At 40.3% G+C, this 16,365-nt stretch overlaps 1 protein-coding gene across 4 annotated transcripts in view; it reads left to right on the top strand.

Moving 5' to 3' along the window:
* PAK2 (p21 (RAC1) activated kinase 2) overlaps window positions 1–16,365 on the top strand; it is a 76,889-nt gene that overhangs the window by 43,130 nt on the left and 17,394 nt on the right. For all 4 annotated transcript variants that reach the window (XM_030574408.1, XM_030574411.1, XM_030574412.1 and 1 more), the window contains 7 exons: window positions 5,201–5,301; window positions 6,712–6,862; window positions 7,998–8,029; window positions 8,633–8,737; window positions 10,391–10,520; window positions 11,346–11,409; window positions 13,750–13,798. In XM_030574408.1, coding sequence (XP_030430268.1) covers window positions 5,201–5,301; window positions 6,712–6,862; window positions 7,998–8,029; window positions 8,633–8,737; window positions 10,391–10,520; window positions 11,346–11,409; window positions 13,750–13,798 — 632 coding nt within the window. The remainder of the gene's footprint in view (window positions 1–5,200; window positions 5,302–6,711; window positions 6,863–7,997; window positions 8,030–8,632; window positions 8,738–10,390; window positions 10,521–11,345; window positions 11,410–13,749; window positions 13,799–16,365) is intronic.

Raw genomic sequence — 16,365 nt, 5'->3', positions numbered from 1 at the left:
GTTTTAGCCTCACTGTTTTTACTTCTATTTAATATATTCCATTCTAATACCTCCTGGTTCTGCTCTTCCCCTCCCTGCTTCTTCTTATGCCTGATATACCCAGCAGGACTGTTTCAGTCATGCTGACACAGGTTTCATCACCTTGCTTGGAGAGACTTTGTTCCTCTAATGATTTATTCACCATATTGAGTCTTTTTCCCCTAAGGCAGTTCTTACTTCACTCATCTGTCTGTCCCAATAGCAGTCAGTCCATGACTATGCTTTACCTCTTAGAAGAAACCCCAGAGGCAGGATGATGCATATTCATAAGATGGCTTTCAGTATTCTTCTGGAGTTTCTCTACAATGGATAATAGGCATTAACCTTTGGGAACGGACTATATATTCTGGAATAAGGTCACTTTTATTCTGGAATAGTGTCCAGACAAGTGAGTCATCCAGCAGCTGTGGTGATCAGTTTCCCTGTGTAGACAAGTCCTCAACAATGAAGGCCTTGTCTACACTAAAGGGAAAGGTTGATCTAAGCTATGCAACTTTAGTTAGGTGAATAACGTAACTCAAATTGGCATAGCTTAGATCTACTTACTATGAGGTCCACGCTACACTGTGTTAACAGGAGACACTCTCCCATCGACTGCCCTTACTTTTCTCAATCTGGTGGAGTACTGAAGTCGACATCTCAGCGATCAGCGGTTGATTTAGCGGGTTTTCACTAGATGTGTTATATCGACCCCTGGTGGATTGATTGCCACAGCATCAATCCCAAGACTCCTGCTTGCTGTACGGGGGAGAGGGAAGGAAGAGGAGAGCTAATGTCAAGGTGTCCTCTTCCCCTCTGCTCCTGCACCCTACTTACTCCATCTTCCATACAGCAGGGGGGACACACCAGGGCTCAGGATGGAGGGAGCTTGCAGCAGCTGCGGTCTCAGCAAGCTGATCTAATTAACAAAGCAGTGTACTTAAAGGGGAAATGCGCCTATCTTCCTGGATTCCTGCTGCCTCTTAGAGTGAAAGTGTTAACCCTTGAGGGCTCAGCCAATTGCTAGTTCATTATTTGGCAGTAAGGGAAATATCCCACCTTCTGACACCTCCACCTCAACCAAGCTTCACAATCATCATCACTGTGTACCAGTATTAAATTGTTTGTTTAAAACTTATAGTGTGTGTGTGTGTGTGTGTGTGTGTGTGTCTTTTGTCTGGTGAAAAACATTTCCCTGGAACCTAAAACCCTCATTTACATTAATTCTTATGGGGAAATTGGATTGGCTTAACATCATTTCGCTTAAAGTTTTATTTTTCAGGAATGTTACCTACAGTGTTAAGTGAGGCGTTACTCTGCCTAGTTGCCAGGATATACTCAACCCCTGTCCACCCCTTCCTGCAAGCTCCTTTCCAGCCTCTTCCTGCCCCTGCTCCTCTCCCCCCCCCCCCCGCCCCCTAGTGCTTCCTGGGTGCAGTGGAGTGGGAAGGAGGGGAAGAAACTGATCAGCAGGGCTGTTGGCATGCTGGAGGGGGGAAGTGCTGACCTGCCTCACTGTTCTTCTTTTTTTTTTTTTTTTTTTCTTTCTTGTATGGGTGTGGATGGTATATCTATCTATCCTCCAGCTCTGTACCCACAGGAAATTTTATATATATAACAATTTGGAAATGTTTTGAGCAACTCATGTTAGGGGAGCTGTGGATCAGGAACCCCATGACACAATACACAGCAACTTGCTTTCCTTTGATCACTCTCAGTTCCCTTGTTTAGGAAACATGATTACATTATTCTAATGGCTTTTACTAGAACGTTTCATTTTCCATCTGTTTGAAAGTAAAATCAGAGTCTGTACATGTATCTTAGAGCACTTTCAAATATCACTCTTACACCAGAAAATTTGATCACCGAGCATAACTTCCAAAAGAAGCCCCTGCAGAATTCAGGCAGAGAACAAGGAACATGCATAAGACACTTAAAAACTGCCAAGGGTAGAGCTTGAACACATGCCGCCTGGTTGTAGTTCAGGTTCAATGACCACATTTCATCTTGAACCACCCAGTTACTGTGATGACAGATTGCCTGGAAAACAATTTGTTGCAGATGAACATTTCTGCCTTTTAGACACATCAGCATGGCATTTCCTGACCTCGAATTACAAATGTTGCCCTTAATAATTTATTCAGTACAATCCTCTCCCGCTCAGAGGGATAGTGAGTGCCATCCCTTAGCTGAGGTAAATCCTGAGCGAGTGACATCAATTTGTGGGAGATCAGAGCCTTAGTTTAAGGTGAGTACAAAACAAATTAGAAGAACCAAGTGATTTTATAAAATGCCGGGTTTTTCAAGAAGTTTGTAACTTGAGATTCCAGATTTGGAATTCTAACCCTACTCCTCATCTCCATGAGGGACTGCAAATTTCAAGACAATCCAAGTCAGTGTGAGGATGTAGAGCATGCAGAATTAATTCTTTTAAAAGGTAATTGACTCTCAACCTTAGTTCCAACACTTCGCTATAACCATAGCGCCTCTAGCGTGGGGCAGTTCTGTCAAAATAAATACATTTGCTGTGTTCACTCAATGTTGGTGTTCTACTTGTTGCTTTTTTAAGTGATCATCCTTGGAATAAGTCAGAACAAGCTTTCTTGTGTGGAATATTTATTAGTGATTGAGCTAAGATTCCTTTAGTGTAATTTGGGGCATTTTTTAGTGTTTTTTAAAATATTTTATAATCCGGGGTTGTGGTTTTCTCCAGGATTTTACATTTCTGCTTGTTTTGCTCCCCATTAGCACCACCTTGAAAGATCCCATATTTTAACCTCCATCTGAGTAGTTCTGTGTAAATGTCTTGCTCTCAAGCCTTTCAACCATGAAGGTAATTGGAAAATGGCCTGAGGGGTGCTCTTTCCTCTCCAGAGGCTCAGAACACTACTAATTCTGCAACACTCTGAGCTAGTGTTAGCCTGAGAATAAGGAATCATTTCTTAAACCGATTTGTGGTTTGAAACAAAGGTGTCACACTGTACTAAAGGGAGTCCCTTTTAAATACAGAACTGTAATGCAAATATAATTAGAGGTTCAGAAATAGGGTGGCCTCACAGTGGCTTTGTTAAGGAGCCTCAAGTACCTGCTGCCAAAGCGTGACTCATCGATACAGCCTCTTGGCTCAGTTCTGCTGCCTGTATTTGTTTAATGTATTTCTGTGGTCTGTTATTTCTGTGGGTGGAGCAATGGTTCTTAGAGTCTTTGCCCAGTGTACTAATAAGATGTGTATTTGATTTAAAGAAGAAGGGTTTATTTGTGTAGCACATGCCTGGGGATTTAAACACCAAGTTATGTCCTCTAGAAGCCATCAAATGCTTCAGACCAAGAGTCTTTTTGAGGAACATAAGTCACTTTCTGTTTCCACACAATTAGAAGCAAAAAGTTGGTCAAGGAGTGATGCCCTAATGCTTTCATATAAAGTGATAATCAGGTTTTCCTAGTCCTTTAGTTGAAGTATTTTTCTTTATAAGAGCATTTGTCAATCCATTTACATTTTGGCTTCCAGACCTGTGCAGCCATATTAAAGATATCCTGTTTATAACAGCAATGTCTTTCCAATATATTGTTCAGTTCTAGGCAAGCCACATGGCTTTTCAGTTCTAAATATAGTCTTTAATTCCCTTTCCTTTCCTTTCCTGTTAGTGTGAGGGTCTGTACAGTTGGAAATACAGTAAAAGCTGGTAATTAGAAACAAATCCTCGGCTCCATGTTTGAATGAATACCCAACTGTGAAATCCCAGTGGATAAAGTCTTACTTTTATTAACTATTGTCTGGCCCACTTTGCTCAACTGTAGCATGTGCTGTTCCCCATATTTCTGAATCTCCATAGACACATTACAGTTAAAATTGAGGCTGCTTATAACTTAACCTTTTTATTTATTTATTTTTATTTCCTGGACTGAAATTTGACATAATCCTTAGTCTTAAGGTGATTTTAAAACAAAGTAAATATAATTTGAGCTGCAATGTTTGTTTATTTTAAAATTTCTTTAAAATTTATAGCATCACCTTCACTGAAAAGGTTATTTTGTTTAGAAACTTGTAAAGCAATAATTAAGTCAGACAAAAATAGGTATTTAAAAATGGGTGCTGTGCATGCACTGTACTTCATTTATTATAATAAGCACAATGTGGCATTATTACTGGATTGATGCACACTAGAATAAATGCAGCTGTTTATCAGTAAGTAGACCTAGTGTCAGAATCTGCAGTTGTTTCCAAGATCACACACTGAACATACCTGATGGTAGGTCAGGCTCCCCCATGCCCTGCTACCCAGTCCCCTCTCTTCAAAGAGATCTTGAAAGCCGCACCCACCGCCATTTCTCCCTCCACTAGGGAGTGACCACTAAAGGACACGAACTCTTCCTGGGAGGAAGAAGAGGGTAGTGGAAGCAGCAGTCAGTATACCTGTCAGTGTTTCTGGCTTACCTGTGGTGTCACCAACTTAATTGTGGGTACATTTTTGTTTAAAGGAGACTTGATAGTTTGTGGAGGAGATGGTATAAAAATGGACCTTGAGCAGAGTATGGCCAGCTTGGGAAAAAAAGGGGGGTAACAAGGGAACTGATTTGTATTTAGGATTTTAATTTAAAAATATAAAAAAGGGAAAAGGCAAAGATTTTTGTTTAAAAGTCTGAAATTAAACAACAATGGAAATAACCTAATAGTTTTGTTTAAGAAAATAGCTAATTAAAAATGTAATTGAATCTGAATAAGGCTGTACACATAGTTCATCTGTCTAACTGCATGATCTTATACATATTAATCTTTCTGATTCATCACCGTTTCCCCTTTCTGTGGCTTGTTACACCCACTTTTGCATCTTGTCTTAAATTAGATACTCTTTGAGACTAGAGAGACTTATGTTTTTGTACAGCACCTGACACAATAGGGTCCTGATTCTGATTCAGGTTTTGAGTGCTACTACAATATAAATAACTTTCAATGCAGTGAATTAGCAGTTCTTACACTGAAACTTAAACTAAAATTTAAATGTTGCAGGACTGTCTGCTCCATGGATTTATGAAAAGTTCATATCCAAATTTCAGAATAAATATAAGGATATATTACTGCTCAAAGATTTTCATTGTATTAAACATGGACAATGGGGATCTTCTATCTTGTGACCGAAACTTCTCTGAATTTAAGTGGATGGTTTTCAATGTTGTCTTTTAGGAAGCAAGAAAAAGGAAAAGGAAAGGCCAGAAATTTCTCCTCCATCAGACTTTGAACACACCATCCATGTTGGCTTTGATGCTGTTACTGGAGAATTCACTGTAAGTATACCTGTCCTAGAACTATTCAGAAAGCCATAGGGTTCCTTGCTGAAGTGAGGAGAATTTGTCACTTAAGAATAAGGTGTAAGTTAGTCTGTTCCTCTCCATCACAAGTCATTTACAGTGCCTGCCACACTGAGACCTTGGTTGGCCCCATAGGTATTACTGCAATATAAATGTTTAACATAGGTATGCTCACAGAATGTGCCAGGTGTGCCCAGGCATACCCTAATGCCCGCAGGCTGGATCTGGCCCCTCAGGGCTTTGGATCTGGCCCACAGGATTTGCCCCTCATGGTGCTGCAGGCCCCGCGCTGCTCTCAGAAGCGGTCGGCACGGCGCCATGTCCCTGGGGAGAAAGCAGAGGGCTCTGTCTGTTGCTCCAGGCAGTGCCCCCTGCAGCTCTCATTGGCTGGGAATGGGGAACCGCGGAAAGTGGGAGCTTCGAGGGAGGTACCTGGAGGTGTGGCAAGGGCAGTACGCAGAGCCCTCCACCTCCCCTCCCCCAGGGGCCGTGCAGGGACATGGTGAGTGGTGCAGCATGGGGCCAGGGTAAGCAGGCTAGGAGCACTCTGCTGCAGGTAAGTGGCGCCAGGCTGGAGCCCAAACCCTTCCTGCACCCTGCCTCCCCCAACTCCCTGCCCTGAGCCCCCTGCCTGCACCTTGCACCCCTCCTGCACCCCAACCCCCTGCTCTGAGCCCCCTGCCTGCACGCCATACCCCTTCTGCACCCCAACTCCATGCCCCGAGCCCCCTGCCTGCACCCTGCACCCCTCCTGCACCCCAACTCCCTGCACTAAGCCCCCTGCCTGAACCTCGCACCCCAACCCCCTGCCCCAAACCTCCCGCCACACCCCATACTCCCTCCCGCACTCCAACCTTTATGATGATCACCTTTTAAAAAAAGAATAATAAAAAAATTTCCTGGGTGCACACCCTAATGAAATGTTTAATATTAGTCACTGGAATCCTGATGCTTTACTTTATACCACATGGGAGGAATTCTCACTAAAGGGTTCTATTAGCCTGTAGAAAAATGAAGTAGCCCCTTTGGTTAGTTCACTTCCATTTTCAGTAGATATGTACATAGAAAATCAGACTGAGCAATGAATGGGGAATGCCAGTTTAATGTACCTGATCAGGAGAGGGCGTATGTAGGGGCAAGAGGCTGCGAGGAACACAACCTCTTCCTACAGTGCCCCAGTAGGCCAGAAAACCTGATAGAGCTATTGAATGTTTGTGCTAGCTTAGCTGAAGGCTTGGTTTATACTGTCACCTATACGTGTTCAACTCAGTGACTGAAACCCCCACCACATTTTAGTCACTTTAAGTCACAGAATAATGAAAACCCATTCTGATTTTTTTTAAATGACTTAAAAATATTAAGTATTAAGCTTGTCTGCTATTTCAGGGAATGCCAGAGCAATGGGCTCGATTGCTACAGACCTCAAATATCACCAAGCTAGAGCAGAAGAAGAACCCTCAGGCTGTACTAGATGTGCTGAAATTCTATGACTCCAAAGACACGGCAAAACAGAAGTACCTGAGCTTCTCCGCTCCAGGTGAGAGACAAGTACATATGAGACATTCAGAGGAAGAGTTTGGTTCTTACAACCCAGTCTGCTCTTCCCTGTAGTCATTACTTAGAATTGGGAAGATAGGCCTGTGCCAAAGAATCAAAATAGTATCTAATGGGTAAGGGACACTCATAAATAAAGGTTCCACTAAAGTTGCACTCTTTGTCTAGTCAGTTTCCTGTTTCAGGTGGGTAAGAGAACAAATGGAACAAGATAATTCAAAATGGCATTACCAGTCAGCTAAAATCAATTAATGAATGACCTGTCTTTATGAAGCTAGAACTATAAGACTATGATTAATTGGTAACGTTCTGTAAGGGTTATCACTCCCATTATCTCTAGTCAGAACATGCTTTTGAACAGTTACTGTGCAGTAACTTACATTGGCTCAACTTTCCCAAATGATAGTTTTGGGATAGCTCAGTGGTTTGAGCATTGGCCTGCTAAACCCAGGGTTGTGAGTTCAGTCCTTGAGGGGGCCATTTAGGGATCTGGGGCAAAAATCTGTCTGGGAATTGGTCCTGCTTTGAGCAGGGGGTTGGACTAGATGGCTTCCTGAGGTCCCTTCTAACCCTGATATTCTGAGATAGGACCAAAGGTTCAGTGTAACTTGTCTACAACTTGCGTTAGAAGTGATAGGTGTATGTGAGTGTCTGGGAAAAACATCTGATTTTATTTTTCCAGTGTGTGTGGTTCCTTTTAGCTGTTTAAATCAAAAAGATTTCCCTTCTAAAAGTAGCCTGGTGTTAGGGGTTTTTCACATCTTTGCCTTATCAGTTTGGTCATAATCTTCTCTTTCGTATGCACATCAAAACCAGAGCACAATTTGACAAAAACAGTCGCCATTCAGGTGAGATCCAATCATGTAGCAAGTCAGGATTTGAAAAATATATTGCCTGACCTGTGGGGGGAAAAAGTTTTTGTAACACCTGCCTGCATCTAGTCAAGGAAATAGATGTTTCATTCATCAACCCTGGAAATTCACCTGTTTGGAAGCAGGGAAATCTCATGAACTGTCCATATTCCTGATGTGTTGCTCATGTTTTCTATAAAGTCCACTTTTATTATTTATTATTCCACTAATTATTTATATTCACTTATTACTCTTCTTGCTGTTTAGAAAAAGATGGTTTCGCTTCAGGAACACCAGCAGTAAGTGTACTTATTATTGCTTGCACCCTTCTAAGCCTACTCAATTAGTGTTTTTCTTAATTAAATTTAATCTCATATTATATACTTCATAATAAATTTAGTAACGTTTTATTGAATTGTATTTTTTAACCGTTTCCCACAGGAAACAAAGTGCCCAGTAGGTGGTTTAATTTTAAGGATGTTTACAAATTCTTGTGTGTCTGCTAAATGCTTCCCATGGATGTCTATTTATTATTTAAAGAATGGTGAGAAATGCTTAACATATGCTTCTGGCAACTTAGAGTAGTAGAAGAGGTAATATAAATATTCAGATATTTCTTTTTTAATAAAAGTATTGTTATAATCATGAACATATCATATATGATCATGATTATATATATAAATGGAATGTAATAAACTGAATGTTGTAATAAATGTACTGAGACTCTTATGTCTCTCAGCATACTTACTTTAGTTCTAAATTACTAAGAATTCCTGAATCCTCATTCTAAAAATGCCTTAAAACTCATAAGCTGTTCACAGTTTTGGGGAAAAACAACAGCTTTGTTTCTAGGAAATAAATACTTTATTTCCCCTTTATTCCATTCAATAACAAAAATATAGCCCAATGCCAAAGGTTCAGAGCCCTCAACAGCAGTAGTAGAAGATGACGATGATGAAGAGGTTCCTCCTCCGGTTATTGCCCCTCGTCCAGATCATACAAAATCAGTGAGTGTTTTTTGTTTTTTTTTAAATTTACTCTGGTATTTTTGCTTTTTTTACATTACTTTCTGGTCTGTCTATTGCAGGCTTCTTCCTATGGTCCCTGCCCACACCAGATTGGAGAAGATTATTTTTTGCAAAATTTCACTTTATTTATATTAATTTTATTTGAGTAGTCATGTTTTTTCCTAGCTATAGCTAACTCCCAGGTACCAGTTGGACCAGGAGTATCCAAATTAGTGCTATATTTTGCAGGTCTGCTTGGAGGGGAAAAAAAAGACCCCAAATTCATTTCCTCATCCTCTAAAACACATTATAAGGAGGATCATTAGAAAACTTTACCAATGTGCCTAGCAAATCCCAGATATTGTGGGTAATGTACATTTTAAAAAAACTTAAACTCACATACTGTGTGCTTGATTTTTTCTATTAAACTATTATCCTATCACAAAAAACCCGCTGCATTGTAGTTAAGTGGGAATTTATTCCACCAACAAGAATATTATTAGTATTAATTTTACATTTGAGAACTTAAACACTTAAGTTCTTAGTTAAGCTTTAGCACCATCTTTAACTCCCTCACCCCAACCTCCCTCCAGAGACCCTCCCTATGCGCCTATAAAGGCCAAAATTCATCTTCTCTTCCACTGTTGCCTTTCTTTGTCTGAGGGGTAGGTGTGGAATGTATACAATGTTCACAGAATATTGCTTTAAGAAATAGGCCACATGACGTTTAAATAAGGATATAGGTGGAACATTACATGTCTAAAGATCTGTAAATATTGCCACATGAGCAAGTATAACTCAATTTATGTAGTTTTTCAAATGATGAACAGTTAGGTAGTTAAGGGGAGACCCATGTACAAATCTGAACTATCTTCTGCTCCCCAAAACCAAAAGATTGGGCTGTGCAAAGGTATCTGCTGCATCTTCATTTTACTATAGCTTACTACTTCACAGAATCTCCACAGATGATTTGTCCCACAGTTAAATAAAGAGCAGTTTCTATCCTCTTTGATGGGTGGGCATCATGTAATGTGAGGAAAGACTGAAGAAATAAGAGAAAATGTACAAAGGATGAAGGGACAGTCAAACCCTAGCCTCTGTTCCAGCATATGGTGTAATAAGGACATCCTATTAGAGAACAAATGGATAGAAAGCCTTCCCTCAACCCTGCAAAAAAAGGTGGAGGTTAGACTACTGTGCTTAGTAATGGCTGTATTTCCAGCTAAGCTTTCAAATTAGCATTTTATGGAAGTGAAAACCAGATTATGTAGTTCATGCTTCTGCAGTGTTTGGAGAGATTTCCACCTAGTCTGGCAGAGCAAAGCAATGATGTACCAAAATACATTGTAGAACAGTTTTGCAATGAGTCCCCAGCTGTAGAAACTATAGAAGCTAGAGGCATCAGCGATCTCTTTTCTGAGTAAATTGACCCCTAGCCATCTGTGCTGTCCAGCAAGTCTACAGGTCAGTCTTTCAGAATCAAGTAGTGTTGCAGTCATGTTGGCTAGTATTCAAAAACAGCAATTCTCAGAACAAGTGGTTCCTGGTTCCAAAAGTTTTAAGTGAAACAATGGTGGTGGTCAGATAAGAATTTATGGCAGTTGCAAAGAGAACTCTGAGCTCTAATAGTGAATGTTTTTTCTTTCCTCATAGATTTACACACGGTCTGTAATTGACCCTATCCCTGCACCAGCTGGTGACACTTGTGATAGTGCTTCCAAGTCGGCTGACAAGCAGAAAAAGAAGACCAAAATGTCAGATGAAGACATCATGGAAAAGCTACGTGAGTTGTATTTTTTTTTAAATACAAATTCCAGTATTGATGCTAGTTATCGGTAATTCCCTTATTTATAAGGGAGAGGTCTGTGCAGACCTCATCAGCACATTGCTTTGACCTGATAATACCTGTTGGAGTCTATTACAGAAAAGACTGCAGATATCAAATCAGCATGATGTATGAACTGACGCTATTATAAAACAATCTGTACAGATGCTTGGTTGTAGTTTCTGTTAGCCAGAAAATGGAGACAAATGACTAAGTCTTTTGACTAGGCCATCATCCCCATTTTTCATGTAAGTGTGACGTAGCCCAAAGACTTGGTTATTTTCTGTCACCTGCTAGTTGGGAGGAACTGTGTTCAGGAATCTGGACTGGTCTTGAAGAATGGAAATTAACAAGTAAACAAAATTTCCCTGTTTGGCCCTAAAACAGCTTCAATGTTGCACTTGTGGCTCAGTGATCAGCTTCTACGGAACTGTTCCTTTTAGTGCAGAATACAGTGGATTTTTGCTGTCCCTAATTTGATAATCTTCATAGATGCACTCATTCACCAACCAATGCCATTGTCTAGCACAAAAGAGGCAATGACTTAGTTTAAAATAGACAGTACAATTACTGGATTTATTACTGATTCATCCCACAAAAGTGTTATAAGTCACAAATGTCATACAGAAGAATATCATTTAACTGAAGTGCAGTTCAGTATAAAAAGTTTTTATGTCCTTAAGAATCAAAAGAAAAAAGTACACATTGTACTCTAATAAAAAGTGAAGAATGCTCCCTTAAGTCACTGGTTGGTTTTATGTTTTGTGTGGAATTTTTTTTCAGGGACTATTGTGAGCATAGGAGATCCCAAGAAAAAATACACCAGATATGAAAAAATTGGACAGGGGTGAGTATTTGTAGAGCTGTCCAAAATTTTTTAGTGAATGAACCAGTATTAAAGGCGTGATGTACTTTTGTCATTTAGCCACTGTTTATTAAAGCAGAAATGTCAGTGTATAAGAAGTAATAATCAGATGCAGGAGACTTCAAACGGTAGTGGAAGTTTTGAATCTGTTCCTTTATGGGACTGTGCTTGTGCGTTAATGTCTCTTTTTGGAAACAAACCACTTTCTGGTGAGACTGGGTGGGAGTGAAAATGTATTCATTTAAGTGAACTTCTGTCTTTTTTCTGCTCTTCCCCTTCATGAGATAAACATACTTTTTCACTAGTCATAACATTAAAAGAACAGATAAGGGTGATACAAGGCAAGTTTTTCCTACCCTGGTCAAGGTGCTACCAATCTAATCTAATTTGCTCTAAATATTTCCATAAATCATTTCAGTGTAAAAGTTCAGTTGAAGGATGAATACTGGCAGAGCTTGCATAATTTTTTAAATATAAATGTTGTTCTTACTGTGCTTGCATCCCCTCTAACGATATTCTGTGTGTGTGTAGGGGAATGAGGGGTGGACTAGGATCCCCTTTAGAACTGATTGTCTGTCTGATTTATCCAGTATTTGGGAATAGCACAAGATATAGGGATTTTGCGTACCCTGACATGCAAGCAAAGTAGTTTTCCTCTTACTATGTAAGAGGCTGGTCCTGTGGTAACTAGTATGCTCTTTCTGAGCTGGCTGGTATTTGTATTTAGTACTCCTTATTTGAGTACTCCTTGAATCCCCTTCTTTCTTAAGAACATAACAGCTGCTGTACTAGGTCAGACCATGGTCCATCTTGCCCAGTATTTTGTTGCCAGCAGTGACCCGTTCCAGAACTTCAGAGGGAGAGTACAGAACAGGGTAATTATGGAGTGATCCACCCCTGTCTTCCACTCCCAGCTTCTGGTGATCAGAGGTTTAGGGTCACCCTGAGCATGGGGTTCCACTCCTGACCATCTGGGCTAATAGGCTTCAATAGACCTATCCTCCATACACTTATCCAGTTCATTTTTTTTACCCAGTTACACTTTTGGCCATCAAAGCATGCCGTGGCAGTGAGTTCTACAGGTTAGTTGTGCATTATGTGAAAAAGCTTTTCCTCTTGTTTCTATGAAAGCTGTTTGCTGCCTGTTGATTTCACTAGCTTTCTAAAGGGAAATCAGGCTGTTCCAAACTATTAGAATTCTTTGAGAGAGTCAACACGTATGTGGAAAAGGGTGATCCAGTCGATGCAGTGTACCTGGATTTTTAGAAAGCATTTGACGAGGTCTCTCAACAAAGGCTCTTAAGGAAACTAAGTAGCCGATGGGAGGGAAGGTCATCTCATGGATCAGTAACTGGTTGAAAGATAGGAAACAAAGGCATGGGTATACGTTCAGTTTTCACAATGGAGAGAGGTGAACAGGAGGGTTCCCCAACTATCTGTCCTGGGACCTGTGCTGGGTTCAACATATTCATTAATGATCTGGAAAAGGAGATGAATAGTGAAGTGGCAAAGTTTGCAGATGATACAAAACTATTCAAAATAGTTAAGTCCAAAGCAGACTGTGAGGAGAATTAGAGGGAATCTCTCAAAACTGGATGACTGGGTAACAAAATGGCAGATGAAATTCAGCATCAATAAGTGCAAAGTAACGCATGTGGGGAAAAAACAATCCCAACTATACATATATGTGTATACATGTATTTACATATATGATGGGGTCTAAGCTATTACCTCCCAAGAAAGAGCTCTTGGCATTACCATGGATAGATCTCTGAAGATTTCCACGAAATGTGCAGCGGCAGTCAAAAAGAACTATTAGGAAAGAGATGAAAAATATCACAATGCCACTATATAAATCCACAGTGTGACTGACAACTTGAATGCTGTATCCAGTTCTGGTTGCCTAAAAAGAAATATGGTGGAACTGGAAGAGGTTCAGAGGAGAGCAGCAGAGATGTTCAAGGATATACAACAGCTTCCTTTCAAGGAGAGACTAAAAAGATTAGGGCTAGTCAGCCTAGAGAAAATATGACTAAGGGAGGGATATGATACAGGCCTATAACATCATGATGAATGATGTCGAAAAAGTGACTAGAGAAGTGTGTGTTTACCCTTTCACACAATACAAAAGCCAGGGGTCATCCAATGAAATTAATAAGCAGCAGGTTTTCTGCAAACAAAAGGAAGTATTTTTTCACACAAATGCGCAGTTCTTTACAGTTTTTAGGTGTGCAAAACTTAAAAAAAATCTTTGATCTGTCTGCGTGTATATCCTTGTTAGATTTGAAATCATACAGCTGATCACATACCTTGTATTCACAGGGCTTCAGGTACAGTTTTCACAGCTATCGATGTGGCAACAGGACAGGAGGTAAGATCTGTGAATATTTTCCATTTAAATCCGCATCTATGGGTGATGGAAGTGAATTGGATAGGTTTTTTTTTTATCAGTGGCTCCCATCTCTGGCATTACTTCCCAGTAGAATATTCGTCATAGTCATTTGTAACAGTGCAGTCCTTGTTTTGTAGTAACCAGATGATGAATACTAAAAATAGGGTTTTGTTTGTCCAATGAAATGCAAAGGGACCAAGATGTTCAGAGTTGTTGGTTTTGAAAAGTGTTTAACCTCTAAGTGTTGTAGGCAATATTGTCTTGAATTCTGACCAATAATTTTGCATTTAGCCTTCTACATAGCTTCATCTGTGACCATGATAGTCTTGCCCATATGAAAATTGCTTCTCACCAAACAATTCCTTCTATTTTAATTAGACTACCTTCTCCATATCCTGTTCCCAGGTTATTCCCATTGATTACACCCATACCATCTGGCAGACGTGGTGGCATCATTGTCATCTACAAATTGTTCATTAACCTTCACCATCCTATTTACTTTGATGTTTTCCTTTGAACGTCTTTTACTTCACTAGTCCCCTGCAACTAAAATTCACAATTGTTGGCTTCTTTCTAAAGTAATCTTTTCTTTAATTGTTTTACCCATCAGCTCAGTCAGTCTCTCTCCTTCTGCCACCACCTTCTCTGGCACCTGAATGTTCATTTCGCTAATAGCTGAAATGTTCTCACCTGCAGTTTTACCTCTCACCTTTATAGCTGCTGACTTCTTCCTCTTTTCTACCTCTTCTGCGTAACCTTGGATGCAATGAGTAATTTTCCCCTGTACTTTCCTTTACCAGTCTCTCACTAAGCACTTTATGTGCTTGTCAGTCTGTAACAAAATCTCATACCTGGATTCTGTTTTTCTAGCCCTTCTTTACTTCCTGTTAGAGACAACTAACTCGCTATACATCTTTCAGGCAACCTACCCTATAAAAACACTTTCCATTGCCTATCTCTCCAGAACCCATGGTACAATAATAGCTCAGATCCTTAAGCTCCCCCCTCATGCCCCTAACCCCCCAAAACCCCATAAAAAAACAAAAAACTAAACTAAAATTCTGGTGCACCAAAATATACAGTATTGTCATGTTTTATTGTGAATATTACGTAGCCTCTCTCCCAGGTTTCCTTCTGATTTTCAGTGATACTATTGCTATTCTGTAATCTCCGGAGTCATTCTAACACTGCCAATTCAGTCCTTCACCCACTTGACATCTCTTCTACTCTGAACAGAACTTACTATTTCTTCCACTCCAGAATTGCTTCGGTCTGTGGCAGTATCATATTGTCAGCTTTTCCCTGTCCCTTCCAATAACACTAGTGATCCTCTGTGTAGTTCCCATGAAATCTCTGGTGTCTGATCATTGATTGTGTCTGATGTCATTGATCCAACACTTGATCACTTCCAATCTCTTTCCTCCCTCTGGCAGTGAAACCATCTTTCACATGGCTTCCTCATTACCACTTTTACCTCACTGCAGCATTTAGACAATATGCAGTTGCATTCTCTAAAAGCTATTTTAGCTCTGGAGGTGATGACATATCAGACAGTAGACCATTCCTTCTCCATCTGTCTTAATTATAAGACATCTACTTCCAACTCATAGATGGGGATGGTTCTTGTCAAGAAGAATACCATAGTTATTAATGGTCTAACTCATTCCTCTCAATTTCTCAACCTTGATCTTCTTTTCAGACTTTATGGCTGTAATTTTGAAGTTGTCACCCCACCAAGCTCCTCTTTGTTCCTTGTCTTGCTATGCTGTGAAATTTCCTCTCACCTGTTTAACAGCATGTCTGCTTTTCTTTCATCACTCACTTTATTGAATCATTCTTTTGAGCATTCTCTCTTCACACCTTCATATTTGCAGCTTCTTTTGCCTTGCAAATGCACTTTCATTCAAATGCTAGTCTATTCAGAACAAAACATATAGTAACAATCCTATTGCCTTGTCCTGGAAACCTTGCACTGGCTATCACTTGTATCCACTACAAAATCTCTCATCTTCAAGCCTGTTAATAGCATCTCTCTTGATTCTGATTTCATTTCTGTCCCCCTAAACCCTTCCTCCACTTCTCTCTATTCTGATCTGCACTGTGTTGGCAGTGACTCTTTTGCTGGCACTGCATTTCCTTGGCTATGATGGAATCATGTTAAGAGCGGTGTAAGTTGCACATTAGTAATTTGGGGTAACTGGCGCTGGAAGGGGAATTAACAGGTGGAAGTGCAATTAACAGGATGATGTAGGAAGGTGTAAGATAAAGCAGATTGCCTATGCCCGTCACATCACTTCATAGTTTCCTGTTCTTTTCTTGCCATAACCCTATCATTTGCCTCCCCTCATGCTGCAAGCTACTCCTACCTGCACCAACACTGACTTTCTGATGTGCAATTTAGATCACCATTTGTGTCGCTTCTGAATTTGGCTTACTGTCTGGAGCCGTCATGCTGCCACTTTATTGACTTGCTAGACTTTTTTATAAAATACAGCTCCAGTCCCACCTGGCACATAGGCTACAGCCAGCAAGCTGTTGGACAGTTT

The sequence above is a fragment of the Gopherus evgoodei genome, chromosome 9 (genome assembly GCF_007399415.2).
Source record: "Gopherus evgoodei ecotype Sinaloan lineage chromosome 9, rGopEvg1_v1.p, whole genome shotgun sequence".
Lineage (NCBI taxonomy): Eukaryota > Metazoa > Chordata > Testudines > Testudinidae > Gopherus > Gopherus evgoodei.
This window is presented reverse-complemented; position numbering and strand designations above follow the sequence as displayed.